The following is a 19817-nucleotide window of genomic DNA, read 5'->3' on the forward strand; positions in this document are numbered from 1 at the left end:
TGAAAGAATAGTCAATTATTGTGTAATGATTTCGTTGAATCTGGATATTTTTATGTCATAATAATAAATTGTAAAAAATAAAAAGTAGTTAACATTTACGAAAGTCTTCATTGACATTGGAGTACATAGGTTTTATTCTGATATATACACAATTTTACATTTCAATATACATTAAAGACATCACTCTGGTCTAACTTTATCACATCATCCTAATTGATTATATACATATAATCTCTTTCAAGTAACTAGACATTTAACATTGTGCCTGAAAGGGGTTTTAAAAATAAATTTATCCACTGAGATCTCTTATTTGTAAACGTATAAATGTAAAAACGCCTAATGCAATCATCAAATCGGTTCATACCCTCAACTCTCTTCCTGTGCTAAGCTCATTATTCGTGTACTTTTAATTAATTTCTTTATTAATAGCGTATAATTACTAGAGTGTTTGTTCACTCAAATACATTATGAATTTTTATTTTCGTACAGTTATCACGGACTTTGGCCGCTCTACTAGAACGTCCTGTCTACTCTACTGAAACATTGCACATTGCACTAAAACATTAAAAATTTATACATGGCTCTATCAAATAGCAGTTATAAATAGTCTAATGACAGGTATTGATACCGAGTGTCAGCATTGAATATCGGTACTAACACATCTTTTGCTTGCAGATACCAATTAATGAGCATCATTCGATTATCTGATCAGTTGTTATAATAATGAAGTAGTTAGCACACCAGATAGGGCATTTGTGTACCTAATGACCAATCTGATCAGTCGACATTATTCCGGCCAGATACTATTAATTAATTCGATTCAGTCTTCTTTATTTGTTCATTAATTGGAAGCTTTTGCTCTTAACTCCAACTCTTCTCATACCCTCTTTATTTGCAATTCTATAATTCTTTATTTCATTTTTATTTCCGTAAATATCGTGAGTTTTATTAACATTTGGTTTTATCGTACTTCATCGTTATCAGAGTATGCAATAATCTAGCTATTTTTAACGATTTTTTTTCTCATCGCATTAATTCAGTGAGATTATATTTTCGGATACACTAAGGAAAATTCGCGTGTCATATCAAAAGCGGGAACGAGGTTGAATAATCTGCCAAAATAATTGATGCTTGCATTTTCGTGAACATTCAATGTTAATGAAAATCGGCGATGATTTTTTGATCCAACTATCATTTCCTTGATTCAACACCGGCACTTTTGATCCACACTGTGAATTTTTCTCAGTGTATGTCACACAGATTAATTCTCAAGGAGTAATATCTGTACATAAATTTTCTACAAGAATATAATATATATTTCAAATTACGACCACACGCGATATTCTACGTAGGATCGAAAATTGACAATCTCTAAATTTGAGATTTATGGTCTCGTTCAACACTGGGCATATTAAATATTTACATGTCTATGAAGTTTTTTTTTTTATCAATGTATACACTGTTCTCGGTATATTGTACTGGTCCATGTAGAATCATGCAGAATTTGAGAGAAAGTTCAAGACGAAAATATATAATATATTTACTGGCTTTGCAAATTGTTGGGCTCTAATGCATCAAATTTTTAGGCCCACGAGTTAATAATTTTCTAATGACTAAAAAATAGGGATCGATTGAGTTATTATTGTCTCTAGAGTTTCCCCATTAATTATCTCCTGAATTTACCTTTATAGAAAAAAATTGAACACTTTGAAATAGTAAAAAGAAATAAAATCATGACGATTTCCTCTTGGTAATTGAATTATTAATTAACGCTGTGTGAGGAGGGGAAGGGAAAATTAGCTTTGACTTTAATTGAAATTTTTGGCACGAAAGCTGGTTGACTGAACGAGAGAGTTCTGATGGGCGGTGAGAGGGGAACGACGAAGAATTGAACTGCTATCATCAAATAATGCATTATCAGTGGGTAGTGTGAGGGTGGTAAAACTCAAGTGTTTAACCTCACGGATTGAATCATTAATTAGGCATGGTTCACTTGATGATTTAATTAAATCTCACATAGACTCTGCTGGAAGTGGACTGAGATATTGTGAATCACCTATATTTGAATCACACTGCATGACCCATTCCCAAATTCTCTTGGAGACAACTTTCTGATCTACAGCAGTTTCCAGGCCATAACTGTTGAGTAGTTTACGCAATTTATTCTTATTCTCATCGATATTGAGTCTTTCATCGACGATAGTATCAAGATAGAGGAGACTGTCAGCCCTTCTTGCTATCTGTGTGTCACTGACTTCAACCGACGTTGATGTTACACTGTGACTCAATTTATTCAAACACCATGTGTCCTTCAAATATTTGGTGATCTCCGTTATCAAGGCTCGTTTTTCAGACTTGTGCTCAAATACACGTCTAAAGTACCGCAGTAAACGTGGTGTAAATCTACGGAATGTATTTGGTATCCGGGTGGTACGTCTTTTGAGCCATCTCTGAAATGCCGAGTAATCAGGATCCTGAATTGGATCAGCACTCTGCCAAGGTGGATTCCCAGTCAAACACACAAACAAAACAATACCAAATTGCCAAGAGTCAGTGCTACGTTTGCAAGTGTATCTCTCATTCTTGATGACTTCATGAATCTCAGGTGGCATGAATGGCACCCAGGTGCCTCGTATTTTACTGACAAGTGCGCCCTCGCGTTTGGTAGATCCAAAATCGCATAATTTTATTTTAGACATGTCTTGTGCAAATACCAGGATATTTTCCAATTTGACGTCACGATGTGCCAGTTGCTTTGAGTGAAGAAAATCTAGAGCAGATGACAACTGTCCAGCAATTCTCTTGCACACGTCCTCACTCAGACCACCGGCTCTCACCTTACCAGCTAAATCCCCAAACGGTGAATACTCTTGTGCGAATATGTAGCATTTTTCAGCTTTGAAAGCCACATCGTACGAGCTCAGAATATTAGGATGTGGGCTGAGATGATACGAGTAGTGAAATTCACGGAAGAATTCCTTCTCAGTGGTAAGTTCTTGGTGGACAGCCTTCAGGACAACACGCGTCTGGGTTCGCCTGTGAGTCGCCAGCAGGACTTTTGCAAAACTTCCCTCACCCAAAGTTTTCTCCACATTATACTCCTTTGTAAGATCAATCTCCTCCAGCATTACCTCTTGCACTTTGTGAATGCTCGACTCCCTCTTTTCGTGTACTTTCATCTGCAATGAGAAAAATACAGATTCTTGTTATTGTTATTCACTTACATAACGTTCTTATTGCTGTTCTGTATTATTATTACGTAGTCTGGGGGAAATTCTATGGTCCATTTGATTTGCGTCAGCCCTGTCTGACCTTTACAACGGTTCAACCCTCGTGCACTCGATTTCATCGGTTTTCTCAGGTTTATCATGAGGGGGTATTACGTTACACCTGGAAGCTCATGCATCCTTGATACATTACGTTAATTATTCAGTGCATGTTCATTACAGTCAGTTTTGTTTCCTGAGAGTTCGCCTTCATTATTCAGAGATAAAGTCAAATTTCCTCCAGTTTTGCGCTTTGATATTTTTATATTCATGGATGCTCAGTTAAATCATTTATTCGAGGCGATGTGAAAAGGATACTGGAATAAAGGAGATCGCATTGTGGATCGCACTACTAGGTTATTGGAGTTTGGATCCCGAAGGTTGAATATTTCATATTTTTTTTTATTTTAAGTCGTTGAAACTTATTCTCCAAGCCGGAGCGCGTTTCCACGAAGTAGAGAACAATTTGGCGTCTTCGTCACTGTTAATTGTGCGTACTAGCTAAAATCGATACTCTAGCAGAGCTCGGAGGGTTTGCTTGGAAAGTTTCCAGATTTTATTGAATTTTCTGTTTAATGATATTTGAAATTCACAGCTTTACATTAGATTGTCGGGTTTTGCTTGATGGATTTCATTGCATTGTTATGTAAATAGTTTAGAGTGCAATAGAGAATTTAGTGTAAACAGAAAACCATTTCGCGTTATTAAAATACCTTAGCAAGTATAACCCAGCATGAAAAAATTTCGAAATGTTGGAGCAAAGAGGGAGAGATTAAAAAATTATATAAAGAAGTCTTTATTCTAGGCAAAATTGGTTGATCATAACTATTGATCTTGGATGCCTATGGCAGGACGTCATTGATCTTGGTGATCATCCATTGGTCTCAAGATAATGTTGTTTATGGGTCACATCTAGTGAGTTTAAAGTTTCTATGTGAAAAATGAATGTATGGAAAGTTTGACTCATCGATTATTATGAATTTCATGCTTCATCCGGATATTTTTTCATACATGAAAAGTTTCGGGGAAAACAACTTCGTGGTTCAAGGTTGGCAAAAAAAAAAATTTATTTTTCTTCTTTTCTATTATTCTTCTTCGGTAGGGAAACGCTGGTTATTATAGTCTTCCTATTATTATGGCATCGAAGGTATTAAATCTTTGAATCGAAAACGATAATAGGGAGAAGACATATGTGGGTTATAGGGACTAGTAACATAAAAAAAAATTTTATTGTCATGTTGTGTTTTGTCCCACTTTTCAGACTCTCTCGTTCGCTAATTATGGGCTGAGTTCAATCATTAAAGGATAGATATTCGTAGGTATTCGGTAATAATTCCTACACACGGCGAGAAATATTCAATAAAAATTACGTGTCTTCTCCGTAATTCCACAGCGAAATGTGGATGCAGAAAAATTCACGGAACTGTAACGTAATTTTGATGTCAAGTCAGGGAATTTTTCTGTGGCATTCCGTAATTTTTATCTGAATTATCTATGAAAAATTACGATACCGTCACTTAAATTTTTCGAGTCGATTCCGCAATCGATAAACGAACTGAAAGCTCCGTATTTTTTTTTACTAAATATTGATATCCGATCCAATGATATCCGATCCAGCATTGCGGTTGATTAATCTCGAAATGATTTTCCCTCACGTAATTAATCAACCCTCAGGAATCCATCAATAGATGAGAATAATCCCAGTACGTGGGACGCTAAAATGGTACCTTCCCTGGTTTATCCTGTTCGTTGAAACATCTTTATTGGGCCACATGCAGTGGTACATGTAAAGTCAGACTTATCAGACGTACATAAGCTTCAACAAAATCAAGAGTTACTTACCGTGCAGTAAGTTGTCGTTGACCAGCCAAATGAAACAAGAGTTCTCTTGACACTCGTTGCTCCTCCGAATTCTCAATTAAAAATATCCCCAATTTAAATTTTAATAATTAATCTCCTAAAATCTTTTGCCCGGTTTCTTGTTCACATTTTTGCAAATCACTATGAAAGTTTCATGTCATCGATTACTCGCAGCACTTATGTGTCACCGACTCAGAGATAAAATGACATTCAAAGAATTATCTATTTTGCTGTGAAGCTCCGATTACATTTTCACCGTTACGCGTATCGTCGCGTCTGAAGCGTCGTGACGCCTCGCGACGCTTTTATAGACCCAATACCGAAGCCGCGCAGTCGTCGAACACTCGACCAGATCTGCGGCTTAACCCATCGTTCTAGTAAGGGCGGTGTCTTTTCCTTTTCCACCCCATCCCTTGAAATATCCATCGGGTTGTCTCTCTCCAATACCATTTCTTGGGTCGTCAGTTAATTATCAGTTTGCACACAAAAACAAATTCATTCAAATCACCCCCCGATTGTCTATAAAGTAGATAAACCGTCACAGGTGCGTCATTATTCATCTATGACGAAAGGAAATCTCTGACGTCATTGCACTTAGTCACTAATCAGTGGTCCCCGTGCTTAATCGCCTATTAGCTATCACCTATAATTAATTGTCAATTGAATTGTTAATTAATGCCGAAGAGTATCACGCGATTTTTATCGTTAACACCAGCAAAGGATAATGGGGATGAATTGTGTTCATGTCAAAGCAATTTCACTTGCACGTCATATATGTGGGTAATAAATGCGACCCGGATTGAAAAAAGTTAAGGCTGACTATGTTATTTCTACTTGGGTGCGGATTCTGTTCGAATTCAGTTGAGTCGATCAGGAAAATGCAATTCAAATTATTTGAGTATTAGATTATTCTCCAAATTAGAAATGCTTTGATATTATTAAAATCATTAAATATTCTATTTACAATGGCGTAAATAATTTTGATGTTCAAAACTGAATATTTGAATATCCGTAATTATTTCCATTCGGAATTTTCCCACATGGGGAAACGTGATTTGCACGTGTTTCTTCATGATATAAAATGTCTCTGAGTTCTCATTGTCATTCGTATCGATTAGAAAAATTTTCCCTGGCCGCTTGAAATCGTGTGTGGCTATTTTTAACTTCAATTTTCACTTGATAGATTTTTTTATTCACTGGAAGTCTGACGAGGACACTGACCGACGAGCAGTTGACATAAATACTTTTTTTTTTCTGCTATATGATGAACTATTTTCAATTGGAGGGGCAATGGAACACGTGTACGTAGAAATATGTAGCGCGGAGAAGTTGGAAAAGGTAAATGAGGGGTTGTCACTCGGGGGATGTCTAGTGAATGCTATAATAGTGTTTTCACAATTTCAGTAGATAATATTGGCAAAGGTAAAAATAGCTCGTACCCTGACGGATAGAGGTGTGAAATATTCATTCCCATTGTTGCAGATGAATAGTCATTGTTTGAGAAATAACACTTCAAATTTTTATAGCAAAGCATGCAACTCGTTCCTATAATTCCTACATTTTTCGAATGTTTCATTGTAACTCTGAAAAGTAAATGGCTGTTTTCACTGATTCAGCAGACTCGTTTCGCCCCGCCTCGGCCGGCAATTAATCCTTCTTTTACCAAAAAAAAGAGCGTATATATTCAAAAAAATGGGAAAATAGCGTGGGCGTAAAAATTCATGAGTTAATTGTCTCGCTAGTCACAAGTAATCCAAATATTCTGTTACTTCCAAGTATATTCCAGGGTTTACCTCACCGAGAATTTGCAATTAGTTTATCTTTTAATGAACTTATACAATGTACGGACACATCAATCGAAAAATTGTATACAATATATGAAGTATAAAGTATAAAATACTGGATTGAATTCTATTTTCCTTCTGTATATCTTCACTATTTTTAGTTTTATATACACAATGAAAATGTACTGAGTATTCATCGAGTTTAATCGACCTCTCCAATGTCTGGCTTAGTCAACCAAGCTCACGGTATTGAATGCAAAATATATAGCTTCTCACTACAAATATCATGTATTCATGGAATTTGCCCACGCGACATTTCAATTAATGAATTCATCCATGAGATGGAAAGTTCTTGGAATTCGGATACACATTTTAAACCAAACATTAAAAACACTCCATATCCCTGAAAGGATTGGGTTATTTTATTAAAAAAATCTCAGGATACATTACAAAATAATTACTAAAATCTTTTGAAATATTGAATATTAACTCATTAAATTAAGATAATCAGTACTTAAGTGATTTAATCGTTGTCAGTGGAATCACTTGAATCAGAATATTGGCTGCTGGTGGAGGATCCGCTGATAGTATACTCGGTGAAATAACTGGAAGATGTATCAGTGGAGGAGGAACAACTACATTCCGTACTTGAGTAGCTGCTGCATGACGAACAGCTACAGTCTGTGGAATGCTCAGAATCATCTGTATCATCAACCGAGGAATTCTCGCCAGTATCTAAAACAATTCGCATTCCTGCATTATCCAGGGTTATTTTAAGATACTCCTTAATTAAAGTGTTTGGAAGAAAGTTACCATCAAGATATCCCATTTTTTTAGCAGTGCTGACAAAGCGTACAGCAAGGGTCTCGAAAGCTCTAGCTAATTTTTTTTCCTTCCTCTGACGTTGGCGCTCTGTTGCTTTTTTCCTCGAATCCTCACCCTCGGACTTTCCCACGGCTTTCCCTTGCGATTTTGCTAAAACAAAAAAAAAAATCAATATAATTGACATAATTATATATCAATATATCATATATATCAATACATCGATACATCAATTAATAACATACTCGTTGTCGCTTCTTTTGAGGATCGTGGATTTGATTGAGATAATTCCGAAGAATATTCACGATCTTTCTCAAATTTTTCTCCCGCCACATTTTGAATCAATGAGGTGGAGTGGGAATCGGCACCTTTTCTGAGCTCTTTTTTATTTGCTGGCTTATTATTGAAAATATCTCGTTCATGTGTTGTTGACTTCTCGCATTTGTTCATGTCAACAGCAGCGAGAATCGTTGTTGATACAGCCGGCGATAATCTTCGGCATTCTAGCTTTACAGATACTGACGCAACAGGAGACTGAGGTGATGGTTTTTCGCGTTTTAGTAATGCGAGTGTTGGTGACGCGAGCTGAGGTGTAGGACTTTTCTCAGAGCTTGTTGGGGCTTTCCCTTTTTCTTTTGGTTTCATAGAATTGGTAGATTGTGGCATGCTGACGTTATTATTGGAATAACTCGGTAGAGTGGGCACTTCGATTTTATGGATTTTCCATGAAGCACTTTTATGACTGGTTAATTCCGACTTTCTCGTTTTATTAGTCACCTGTGCTTTCGTTGAATTCATTTCTTCTTTGTTAGCTTTCGGATTATTTTTGTTTACAATGGATGTAGAGGGCATGGAAGAATCCTTGTTCCCGGTTGTTGACCTCAGTCCGCGTTTCATTGGAGCTGATGTCAAATTATCAGCCGAGGATTTTCTCGGGATTGGGATTTTCATCGGAAACTCATTATTATTTGATTTATCATTGTTAGCGACTCTCTTTCTCGGCAATTTCCCTTTAACTTTACTTTCTAGAAATGAATCAGTACTTGTAGACGGAACATTAGTTCGTTTTTTATCTTTTTTCTCGCACGAAGATTGCTCTGTTTCTTTTATTTTATTTACGGATTTTATTTTAACCATCCTCTTACTATCAGTTTTATTGGCACCTGTGGGCTCTTTCTTATTCAATGATTTCTCTATTGTTCTGGCTTGGCGGCTTTTATTCTTCTCCTTTTCTTTATGATTTTCCTTCGTGACTTCCATATTGTTATAAATTGCATTTGGTTTAGTCAGAACCCTTCGTTTCCTTGGAGGACGTGGTTCATCGATTGCCATTTTTTCAAAAGCTTCTCGTAATTCTCCGATTTTTGGGGAGTCCTGCTCCTTAAACTGGTTGGAAGTAACGCTCACATTTTCCTTGTTGAATTCTAGACTGTCCTCGATTTTCAAAAGCGACTTTTTCTTTACATTCAATGATCGTGACATTTTTTTCTTTTTTACTGTTTGCGAAAAACTCGCGAATCGCGAATAACTGGTAATTCCACACTACACTAATTCAATTATTGGTTTACATTGAACATGGCCGCGGGATCGACCGATGACCGACGAGCCTTGAACACGATTAATCTCATCTGCTTTGGTGAATATACCCTATTTCAGAAATTTCGTATTCATAAGGGAACATTTTCAGAGTCCGAATATCTCGAGGAAGTGGGAAACTTATTTTTCATTGGTCAATATGATCGCCATATGTCCATCCTCAAAGCGGGGAATTCAAATACGGTGCGCTGTGCGTGGATTTAATTTCATTGTCGATGAAAATGTTGCAGAATGAATGAAAAGGTGTTTCCATTAAAAAAAAAGGAAATAAATGGGATTTCGAGATGTATCCACTGTAGCTTAATCCCCCGATTACAATTATACCTAATAAATATAGAATTTCTTTAAACTAGCAAATCGACGTTCTTCATTCCAAAGAAAGTAAAAATGAAGAATTCTGAATCACTATCGATCCGGGTACTAATTAAAATAAGAATGCCATTTTTTATGGATGGTATTTATTCCTGAATTAGTTAATAGTGAGCTCTGCAATTTTCAAAAATATAGTTAATCCTGAGGTACTACTACGGACAGAAATATTCTGTATCAATTTATTAATTTTTTTGGGAAATATTTTCATTGTATCGATGAATAAACGGCTATTGCGTCGGAAATATTATCAACGCGTGAAATGAAATTCTGCGGGAAAATACAATGATTTATTGCACTTTTAGTTACCATTATACAAGAAGTGCATTATTCATTACGTTCTGAAAGAGAAATATTTAAGTTTCATTTGGATGTACATTTTTATGAAATTTTTCATTCCGGAAGATGATTCTGATCACGTTCTCTAGATTCATTGTATAATTTAATATCCTTTGCAATGCAATTTGAATTGAATAAATTTTCAGACGCTAACTCTTCTTCTATCATCTTCTGACCTGCAGTTTTCGATGTATCTTTTGAATATGATTGCTCATCTACGCAATCACTCGAGAGATTTGAACTGTCTGATGAGCAATGCGATGACTTGAAATCGTCTGATGAGTTAGAATCACTTGGGACAGGCGATGACGCTCCACTCGAGAGTGTAGAGTTGCATGAACCATAACTCGACTCGTACGATTGTAATGAATATGAAGTCGACATTGTTGAGTTTGTTATTGAAGTATCAGAGTCACTGCTCCCTGGAGAAACCGAAATAAAATGAATTTATGTAGCAATTTTCGGGCTCGTAATAAATGCTTTTACCTTCATCATCATTAGCACAGATGAAGCTATTCTGTTGATTGTGACTAGCCTTCCTATCTTTCTTTTTGATATAAACTTTTCTTCTCGTATCCTCATGTGTCTGTGATGATACCGTGGAGGATTGCGCCTGAGAGTACTCCACAAAATCTGATGACTCTGACAGCGACGAGGTAGAAACAGAGGACATTCTGGTTCTTGTATTCCTAGAACAATTCCCATCGCAAAATTGATGACTTGTCTCATTAAAATTAATGTAGAAGTCAGAGCTATCACACTGAATGCAAGAGGAGATATTCTCGCCACTCGGTTACATTTGCTTCTCAGAACATAATCAATTCAGACCAATCGGTTATTTTTATTCATGCACAAATAATTTACTAGTTGCGGGAATCCACCAATATACTCCGGTTACCTCGAAATTTGCAATCATCGCAGATATTATAAACGACAATAGTTCATCTACCTCTTGTGTTCCAGTATTTCACAGTGCTAAGTACATAATCAATTATACTTACATGTATGGCTTGTGTTTATTTTTGCAAAATCCAGACTTGCTGTTCGTGGAAGAAAACAATGAACGTTAAATGAGGTCTGAAATAATTCTGTGTTTATTTGATATGTATATATTAGATGGTCACTGAATAAAGGAGTTTCACTAATGTAGCCGAATTGTATTTTCCTTTTCGTTCAAATGATGTTCATTGTGGTTGCTGACTGATTCCGTTGATTTTCCACTTTTGATAGAATTTATAATCGAATTTTGTTATTTTGGTTGTATCGGAAATTATTCACAAACGTTTCAATGCGCGACGGTTTTGACGGTTTCGACGCTTTCACGTAGACTACCGTGAAATTTGAATCGAATAAACAGGAATTTAATTCATCGACCGAATTTCAAGAATGATAGCGCTATTTTCTCCCCTTAATCTCGACAGTACGGGGAGATTAATTCAATCATTCCCACTATTAGGAAATTGCATTTGACGAATACGTTATCCTTATTCACTTCAATGAAATTCAATTCAATCTCCGATTCAAGCGTTTTTTTTTTCGATTATCCATTCACAGGACTATTAAATATTCATGAATGATTCTCATTTGGGTGTTCGAATTCAATCCGACTAATGGTTTTATTGAAGTAGACATTAGAGACATTGACTTTAGGATTATAAGCAAAAGCGAGGAGAGGACGCTATATGACCGTTGACATATGAATGCTATTCTCTCGATATTTGGTTTCGTTTATTATACATAAAATCATAGGTGCGGCTTCTAAGGCGATGGTGAGATGGGAACAGAAAAATTTCTGCTGGTTAACAACTCTTAACCCTCAAGTCCTTGAGAACGGACCTTGGAGAAAGGGCAGGTGGAAGACGCTCTCTAAAAATTCCACTGCAACTCTCAGGAGTGTAGTCGTCATATAATCATCAACATCAGAAAACCTATAATGCTTTATTTAGCTGAGAAGAACTCTTCAGCTGAAGAGCGCAAGGTAAGAAAATAGAATAAAAGAATAGAAAAAAAATGGTTGGGGACAAGGTAAGTTGTTGGAGTCACAAAAATAAGAGTTGATTGGCGGCAAGCAACCAGTTCAAGAATAAATTGAAACTTCGCTGAGTGTGGCACGGTGTACACGGCAGATTCCTCTTTTCAATTGTGGGGATTGGTCGAGTGGAATACTTGGAAGAACAATGTTTGAGGTAAAGTAATATACGATCATTTTAAAGTGAACTTTAGGTGGCCCTTGAATTTTGTTGTGAATAATAGAATCACGAGGGACTTGGAAATTTTTTTATTAACTCCGTGAGCATTAAATTGTCAAACAAGTCGAGGAAAATTTTCGTTTTGTTTGGTGAAAAAGTTTTTCTTGTGAAGCCGCCAAATGTGTTGTCAGAAAAAAAACATCCATGGAAATTTTCAGTTGTTCTGACGACCAGTGAGTTTTTGCAGTTTATTTAAATGGTTCAACCATTACAATATGTAATTAAAATATTTGTTAATATCGCCCAAGTGTGAATAGAGTTGTGGGATTCAAGAATGAAAATAGTAGCCACAAAACGATTTTAGAAATTTTTTTTTCACAGTTGTCAACCATCTTTTTTTACTGTTGCGCGGTTTTTGTTGCACCTGCAGTCCTTCAGTCAAGACCACTTCGGCAACATGCTGAGGCAGACGTCACAAGTTTTTTTATTCGAGGTGAAAACACCGGAGAAAAATCAACTGCAGTGATTATAATGCGTCCGGCAATGTCTGCTAAATTATCTGGCAATGGAAATCTGGTGGAGAGGATTCAAATAGCCTCTGGCGTATTACCCGGAATTAAAAATCTCGCGGAAAAGTCTATGCCAGATGCTGCAATATCGGGAGCGGTAAATGATAATCCCAAAAGTGAATACGAACATATCTGAATCCAGTTGATCGTCTGTTTCGCCGAAGGCTCTCAAAAATCCATATTGAATTCTGAATTTAAAATTCACTGTATCACAATACGTTAACAAATAATTCCGGAAACATCGAATTGTTCTGTGAACATTGAAAATTATGAATGGGGAAAAAAAATAAAGATAAAAAAAAGCAAAATTTTCCCGCAAATCTTTTCCCCTTCGATCATCACCTATTTTATAAAAGTACATGAAGACTATCTGTCGTTAGTCCTAAGAAATAAAGAAGAAGAACAAGTGGATTATTCCTCCCAACTGATGGTACGTATCACCAGTAGGTAATAGCAGATTAATTTTCTTCATTGATTGTCCCTCACCGAAGGTAGCACCGGTAGGTGTCACCATCTCACACATCACGTAGCAATAGAACTGCGTGCAATCAACCGCAAAGTGAATTACGAAAACCGCTCCTATTTGTGCAAACAATTTACACCGTTGGATGGTAAAATACATCTCCACAAAATTCATTCAATCACTATGCATTTACGATGTATGAATTTAATCAAATTCCACTCTGTAACTGCAAGTGTGTCTACAGAACGTGTCTAACGGATAATCTGATGGGACTACTGAAATCCATGTGTACTGTAACGAAAGTAACTCACCAGACCAACTCATGGTTTGTTTGAGATTAAATATTCTCAAGCTTTTGGATTGTTATCTTGGATAATTCACACGCTGTGATCCCAGTGAAAGCCGTTATTCTCATCCTCTAATGAATATGCAAGCAACACATCACATTTCCATATTTCTTTCCCCGAATTTGTATCTCCCCCTTATATCCTGAATGGAGCTTCAAGTGATTAATCAAATTCACTGTGCAATATTCAGTTTTTTAAACGCTGCTATGGAATTTACGAGATCTACTTTGCAAATCCTCTTTGCTCCATCCTTAAAATTATTTCAACTGAATGCAATTAAAACAGTCGCACAATTATATTTTATCGATCGTCATTAATTAAAACCAATGGGCGAAGACGAATCGGTTACATTCCTTCAATTAAGCTCTCCGGTATTCCAGATTGAGAGGGAAATTTTTTCACTCGACGAGTTTAATCGAGAAATCCCTTGAGAGTGACACAAAAAGATAGGAAAAAGAAAAGATGAAGAGTAAGGAATTCTACTTTGCAGGCCAAGAGGGAGGAGACGAATTTAACTTCACGTAGCCCATTCGTGCACTCTTTCACCAACACTTTCAACTAACTCCATTAGTTAAACATCGAGATTTCCTCAGAATTCAGTCTAAATCAATTAACTAGTCCAATTGATCTCATTTATGACATTTTTTCACTAGCATTTCTCTTACATTTTCACAGACTTTTATTAATGGAGTCGAAAATGGTCATAAATAGGAATGCTCTCGAACATTCTTCTTTCCCGATATTCCAATTAAGTACACACAATGAGAAGAACAATTAATCCAGACTTGAGCAGCAGTAGAGCGGTAGCTGTAAGTAGAATTGTTCGACCGTTCGACAATTAATTCATAGACTTGGAGTAGCATTTCTGCGTTTGGAGAAAACTCGTCTCCACTGGAACGCGGTGGAGTTGCGGTAGAATAGACACGAAGAGAGGAAGTTCAGATACGAGTTGGAATAAGGAGTCAATCCCAGTAATAATATAAACACAGTGGAGGCGAATCTACAAAGGGTCCAAGAAATGCATGGATTTAGAAGGTTCTTCTATCAAAGGAAGAGAACTGACTAACCGGCTTGAAGGGATTTCACCTCGGTTTTCTTCATTCATTAACAACTTTGATGTTGACCGCACTTCCATTTCCATCGTTCTGGAGCAATCCGAATTTGGGATTTCACTACCGCTTTAAGTCATCCCCATAGCAAGTTGTGAGTATGGTTGAATCAATTTGGGCATTACCGCGTACGAATTCTTGAGGGGTCGAAGAGAACTAGAATATATTGAAAAATAAATAGTTTCAGGATAAATCTCCATTTGCGTGATTATATTGTAAAAGTTGGGAAAACCTAGAAAGAGGGTTAATTTTGTTAACTAGCTCATTTATCGTCATGAACATATAAGCAGTTGGGTAGCTGCAATATTTGGTAGTAGCTCCGTGTGCCGTTCTTCATGTTTTACGTTGGGACTCTGTACATAGAGTCAGTAAGAGGTATACTCAACTCTCAGCGACACCAGTCCTCAGTCCAGACCAAAAGCCCTGGTAATAGCGAAACTCAGGGGTTTCACGTTTCCCATGATAAATAGTGTTTATTCGTCATAATTAGTTCTGCTCGCCCTACGGCATATCCCAGCATGAAGAGAGTAACCCGGTATGTATTCAAGGGATAAGTGATAATGATTGCGTCCTGTTAACAGATGGTGAAACTCTCTTCGTGTTAACGCGCGATGCTTACATTAAATAAAGTGAATGTCCTCAGATGGATTGAAATTTTCTCGTTCTTATGACATTACCTTGGAAAATCAATTGATTTTGATCTCGGGAATTCCCTGCAATTTTGCAAATTAAAAAGGTTTCTGATATCTTTGCGTTGATTTTATTTTTCCTCAGGACATAGCTGAGTGAATCATGAAATTATTTTGGATGCAATCTCTTGACTATTCATTCTATGGTGAGATAGATAGGATAGGATGAGGCGCAGTGATGGGAGAAGTAGAGAGCATCAGAGACAAGATTTTCAAAGGTCTTGATCCACCATGTTGGGTTTGGGTAATGGAATGTCCTAGAAGGGAGTTGCTTTGCTTTTAGTAATTCTACGGTCGAACCGATAGTTGAGGCTGATACGAAAATATCAGATGGTGTCTCATCGCCGATTTCTCCCATTATCGTGATTACTACGCAAGTGTCATCCACTCTTAGCATGTGCTCCGTGCAGGAATTGATTGCAGTCGAGATAGAACTTGTTTCTGGTTTACTGAAATAAATTCAACATTGAGAAGAGTATAGCACTATTAATTGAAAACACATCACCATATTGCTTCCTGATACGAACATTTTTTATCATTATTTCGAACTGTTTCCATGGCAATTATCCGGCGAGACACAATTCCGATATTCCGTTCATTGAATATTAGCGTGTTTACATTTCAGATTCCCTGCAATTGGGTGTTTGAGTTTAAACTCAAATCCCTTGGTGTATAATTAAGCAAATAGTATTGTCACATATGTATAGTTCATCTAGAGCGATTTGGCCGGCTAAAGTTTCGATCCATGAGATACTTTTTTTTTTCTATTTCCTCTTGATAGTATTTCCTCTACGTGATAGGAATAACAGCTCAAGTAACTTAACCTATTTGGTGTAAGTTTTTGTTTTTTCCTTGGTTGTTTTTTTCTTACATTGTACCACTCCGGGCATTTTTTCATCTTTTATCGTTGCGAAACATTCCCATGGGACTATGCGGTGGAAATATCATTTTATAACTTGCCTCGCAACCCTCCACTGAGCCGTGACCCCGTCTCAAGCTATTCTCTTCTATTTCTGCATCTCCGTATATTTTACACTCAACTGCAGTGTCTTTTAGTAAACATTTTATACGCTCCAGTGGGGAGAAGGAGTTCTCATTGTCTCTATGTTATATATTTTTTTAATGCTAATAATAGCACTGAAGGACTCTTATCACACAAGAGAGTTGAGCTAAAGATGTTAGATTGACAAGTTTTTTTTCATTTGAATGGAGAGACTAGGTTTCAAAGTGGGGTCAACAACTATTGCCACTCAACCTGTACGGTGGGTGTGCGTGTCATCTAGGTACCTCATTAATGCAGCACGTGAGAGAAAGCCAATTTGGTATTGTACACGTAAGTTACGATTTTGCTCATGTAATTCTCGTGACAGATAAAAATTGCAGCGTCATACCGTGCAAGTGACCCTAAGAATTTTCATAATAAACAAAAATATATCAGGAAGTTGATAAAGTTGGATGATTATTATTTTGAGGGATTGATCACCAGTTCACCCGATTGAATGATTCATGATCTCTCTGAAAATTTTCAAAGGTAGAAAAAACTAAAACCAGTATGTTTCTCATTCTGAAGTCACTATTAAACGAGCTTTTATACATACAACAGACGGAATATATTCCACAGAGACTCTATTGACGACCTGCCCTTACAAACAACCATTACAACAGAGAGCGAAGGAGTCATGAAATTTGCTGGGAATGAATATTGAAACTCCCAAGCTTTTGCAAGGCAAAGAAGAGAGTGCAAGAGATTCTGCTGTATAAAGAAAATGAATAGAGCAAACAAGAGAAAAAAAATCGCTGGAGAATATAGGAATGTGTAGTAGTGCGCTAACAGACGAATGATAATGTGATACACAAAGAGATTCATTAATTAGTCTAAAGATGTTCAGGAGGTGTTGAAAGCAGACGATAACTTTTGTTATTCTTGAGAGAAATTCGTATGTGCATTCGAATTACGGAAATTCTCTTTTTCAGACTATTGCATTTTTCATGGATGAAGTGTTGAATAATCGTGTGACCACATTGCGGCATCCGTTGTCACATCCACCTTTTGCTGATACTTGGGGCCATTACTCTTATAATGGAGATCGATCGATTTTCGTGCCTTCGTGCTCCTGTGATGAATACCATCCGCTTTCGCTCTTTCCACTATCCCTGGTATGCTACATGCAACATTGCAGTACAATTGTACTCAAGGAACACTCATGGAAAAAATTTAATTTTTTTTTTCACGTCAGATTACTGTCCAGCGAAACATGATTCATATGAAATCAAAGTAGGCATTATTAATTTTGAATATGATATGGATCAATTTCTTATGTTTGAAATGGATTTTTCAAAATGAATATTCCGCTATGTAGTCGTTATTTTGAGCTGTGGGGAAAGTAACATCCACGTACATCCATTTGAGGTATAAAATATTTACTTCGGTGTCTCTGAACAAAAATGTGGTTCAGTACCATTGGGCTTTAGAGACATTTAAATGGAAAAGTACTTTTATTTATTCCAATGGAAGCAGTGCATTTATAGGTTTTTTTACATCGCGCTGATCTGACTGTGGAAGGTAAGGAGTTTTCCTACTGCGATAATCGACCGGAGCCTGAGTTTTCTTAGTTGGATATATTAGCCGATAAGTATAGTAGCCCGATCAATGGCCACTAAATTTCTCATGCATCATTAAAACTCTAGATTATTGAAGTTTTCGTGTTAAATGACGATTGGCTTGACTGAAATGAACGACTTTTGCCCCGTCGAATGCTTGCATTCAGAGCCTTCTCATAATATCTCCTGCTTATTATTCATCCCATAATGACTTCAATTTTTTTGTCGTCAACTCTGCAATCGGTGGTAATTACAATAGGGTATATTGAGGCAATAAAATCCATCTTTTAGATCACCAATATAAATTAGAAACTGGCGGGAGAACAGGAGTCAATTTCCGTAGGAAAAATTCAAGCAGGTGTGTGACCGAAGCTTCATCAATATGTTTAAATCGACAACTTAGTGGTTATATCCAGCTGCATGGAATAGTGAGTGAGGTTTAAATGATGAGACTTATAAAAAATTCACTCAATAATTAAAAATATTCAAGATATATTGGGTCAATCTTCACAGCAGGTCGAGCTGTTTAATCGCGATGAAATATTCTTGTGAACTCTCGTCATGAAGTTGACATTCACTCTGGATATTCACCAGCAAGTGGTCTCCAAAATAATTTCACATTCTTAGGATATTGAATCGTCGAATTATGTAACAATGATATAAAGAGTAGGTGGGATCAGTAAATGGACAGATAAGTTATACGAAGTGGCCGAGGTCCGAACCCTTCGGGGTACGATCTAAAAGCCTTCTAGGAACACGAAACCAGAAACTCGAGCGGTTTCTCCTAGCCAGCGACAATTGAATCGACGAGTAAACGTGACTAGACTTCGACTCCGCCTGGCGTTTTCCTGTTAAATGTTTTCTTTTTTCGTATCTCTTCTCTGCGCCTAGCTTTCTCTTTCTCAATGAGTTGATCCATCTATTGACGAGTTTTACTTCCGGTGGCTCACGTCTTCATCGTTTTTTCCTTCTCATCTAGTTTTCTCTTTATTACCTGCCTTCTCGTACACTCATTGGTCGATTAGTACCAGCGGTTTTATCACCATTTGCCTCCTTTATTCCATACGATCGTGCCCTCTGATAACGGGCGCCCTTTAATTCGTTATCCGTGAGTGATTAATCGGTGCCGCGATAAGAACGTGGAACGATCGCGTACCACTGGTTGAACTAGAAAACACGCGATGCTTCGGGGTACCCTATACCTTCATCGTTTTTCACTTCCCACCTCCCTCCTCCCTCCCCCCACCCACTTTAACCATCCTTCGAATAAAATTTCATCCATGTTAAAGTCTCACTTAGTTTCCATTCTACAACTATATACGGTGTGCTCTAAAACTTTCAGAAAATTTCTTGAGAGTGGACTGGAGAGATATTTCGAATCAGAATATTCTGATCGACCATTGTCTCCAGACGGTGATTAATGAGTCAAGTAATTAATTGATTGGGTCAATTAATGAGGAGAGTACGGCAAAATGGCATTATCGCGTTAAAATTTTTCGTTGCAAGGGCTAGTACACATCTATGGAATTCTTGACTGATGACAGTTTCACGGCGATTTCTGTACACGGAGAGATAAAAATAATAAAATAATAATAAGATAATTCAATAAAAATTACGTGCCTGTTTCGTGATCTGCCGGTTAAAATCGTATTCTGTAAAATTACGGAATAGTTACGCACTGTTTCATTGAACGTTCCATACTTTTTCCGGAAAGTTGACTCTTCTGCTTCGAATCGCCGGTAATTAATAGAGAGGGAGAAAGTAATAGTAATTATACCGGGGGTAAAAGATTGCAGGTCTTTGGTGAAAAAGTG

General features: G+C 36.9%; 4 protein-coding genes and 1 long non-coding RNA gene across 6 annotated transcripts; 1 reads left to right on the top strand and 4 right to left on the bottom strand.

Annotated features, from left to right (window-relative positions):
* Nucleotides 1-135: 135 nt before the first annotated feature.
* meng (meng-po) lies at nucleotides 136-5385 on the bottom strand. Its single transcript, XM_011316738.1, has 2 exons — nucleotides 5109-5385; nucleotides 136-3179 (listed from the first exon to the last, which is right to left on the bottom strand). The coding sequence occupies exon 2, from the start codon at nucleotides 3177-3179 to the stop codon at nucleotides 2013-2015; it is 1167 nt and encodes a 388-aa protein (XP_011315040.1). The 5' UTR covers nucleotides 5109-5385; the 3' UTR covers nucleotides 136-2012.
* Nucleotides 5386-7335: 1950 nt separating this feature from the next.
* LOC105273976 (uncharacterized) lies at nucleotides 7336-9364 on the bottom strand. The gene is made up of 3 exons (XM_011316739.1): nucleotides 7978-9364; nucleotides 7724-7885; nucleotides 7336-7645 (listed from the first exon to the last, which is right to left on the bottom strand). The coding sequence occupies exons 1-3, from the start codon at nucleotides 9212-9214 to the stop codon at nucleotides 7434-7436; spliced, it is 1611 nt and encodes a 536-aa protein (XP_011315041.1). The 5' UTR covers nucleotides 9215-9364; the 3' UTR covers nucleotides 7336-7433.
* A 428-nt stretch (nucleotides 9365-9792) lies between these two features.
* Nucleotides 9793-11008, bottom strand: LOC105273977 (uncharacterized serine-rich protein C215.13). The gene is made up of 3 exons (XM_011316741.1): nucleotides 10986-11008; nucleotides 10523-10725; nucleotides 9793-10458 (listed from the first exon to the last, which is right to left on the bottom strand). The coding sequence occupies exons 2-3, from the start codon at nucleotides 10707-10709 to the stop codon at nucleotides 10091-10093; spliced, it is 555 nt and encodes a 184-aa protein (XP_011315043.1). The 5' UTR covers nucleotides 10710-10725; nucleotides 10986-11008; the 3' UTR covers nucleotides 9793-10090.
* Nucleotides 11009-12074: 1066 nt separating this feature from the next.
* LOC105273978 (uncharacterized) lies at nucleotides 12075-13095 on the top strand. The gene is made up of 2 exons (XM_011316742.1): nucleotides 12075-12222; nucleotides 12607-13095. Exons 1-2 carry the CDS (start codon nucleotides 12214-12216, stop codon nucleotides 12928-12930), a joined length of 333 nt encoding a protein of 110 aa, XP_011315044.1. The 5' UTR covers nucleotides 12075-12213; the 3' UTR covers nucleotides 12931-13095.
* Nucleotides 13096-14677: 1582 nt separating this feature from the next.
* Nucleotides 14678-16161, bottom strand: LOC105273979 (uncharacterized). 2 transcript variants are annotated; one of them, XR_892966.1, is made up of 3 exons: nucleotides 15930-16161; nucleotides 15391-15851; nucleotides 14678-14869 (listed from the first exon to the last, which is right to left on the bottom strand). It is a non-coding gene; the product is annotated as an uncharacterized lncRNA (long non-coding RNA). The 2 variants fall into 2 exon arrangements; XR_892965.1 differs by lacking the exon at nucleotides 14678-14869 and adding an exon at nucleotides 15110-15284.
* Nucleotides 16162-19817: the final 3656 nt, after the last annotated feature.

The sequence above is a fragment of the Fopius arisanus genome, unplaced genomic scaffold (genome assembly GCF_000806365.1).
Source record: "Fopius arisanus strain USDA-PBARC FA_bdor unplaced genomic scaffold, ASM80636v1 scaffold00008, whole genome shotgun sequence".
NCBI classification, from domain to species: Eukaryota; Metazoa; Arthropoda; class Insecta; order Hymenoptera; family Braconidae; genus Fopius; species Fopius arisanus.

What these genes read in the sequence shown, in the direction of transcription:
- LOC105273976 (XM_011316739.1), bottom strand. Translation starts at nt 9,214, where the DNA reads ATGTCACGATCATTGAATGTAAAGAAAAAGTCGCTTTTGAAAATCGAG. An exon ending in CTCAAAAGAAGCGACAACGA is followed by an intron (nt 7,886 to 7,977) that starts GTATGTTATTAA and finishes TTTTTGTTTTAG; the next exon opens with CAAAATCGCAAGGGAAAGCC. An exon ending in AAAAATGGGATATCTTGATG is followed by an intron (nt 7,646 to 7,723) that starts GTAACTTTCTTC and finishes GAATTGTTTTAG; the next exon opens with ATACTGGCGAGAATTCCTCG.
- LOC105273977 (XM_011316741.1), bottom strand. Translation starts at nt 10,709, where the DNA reads ATGTCCTCTGTTTCTACCTCGTCGCTGTCAGAGTCATCAGATTTTGTG. An exon ending in CTGTGCTAATGATGATGAAG is followed by an intron (nt 10,459 to 10,522) that starts GTAAAAGCATTT and finishes CGGTTTCTCCAG; the next exon opens with GGAGCAGTGACTCTGATACT.
- meng (XM_011316738.1), bottom strand. Translation starts at nt 3,179, where the DNA reads ATGAAAGTACACGAAAAGAGGGAGTCGAGCATTCACAAAGTGCAAGAG.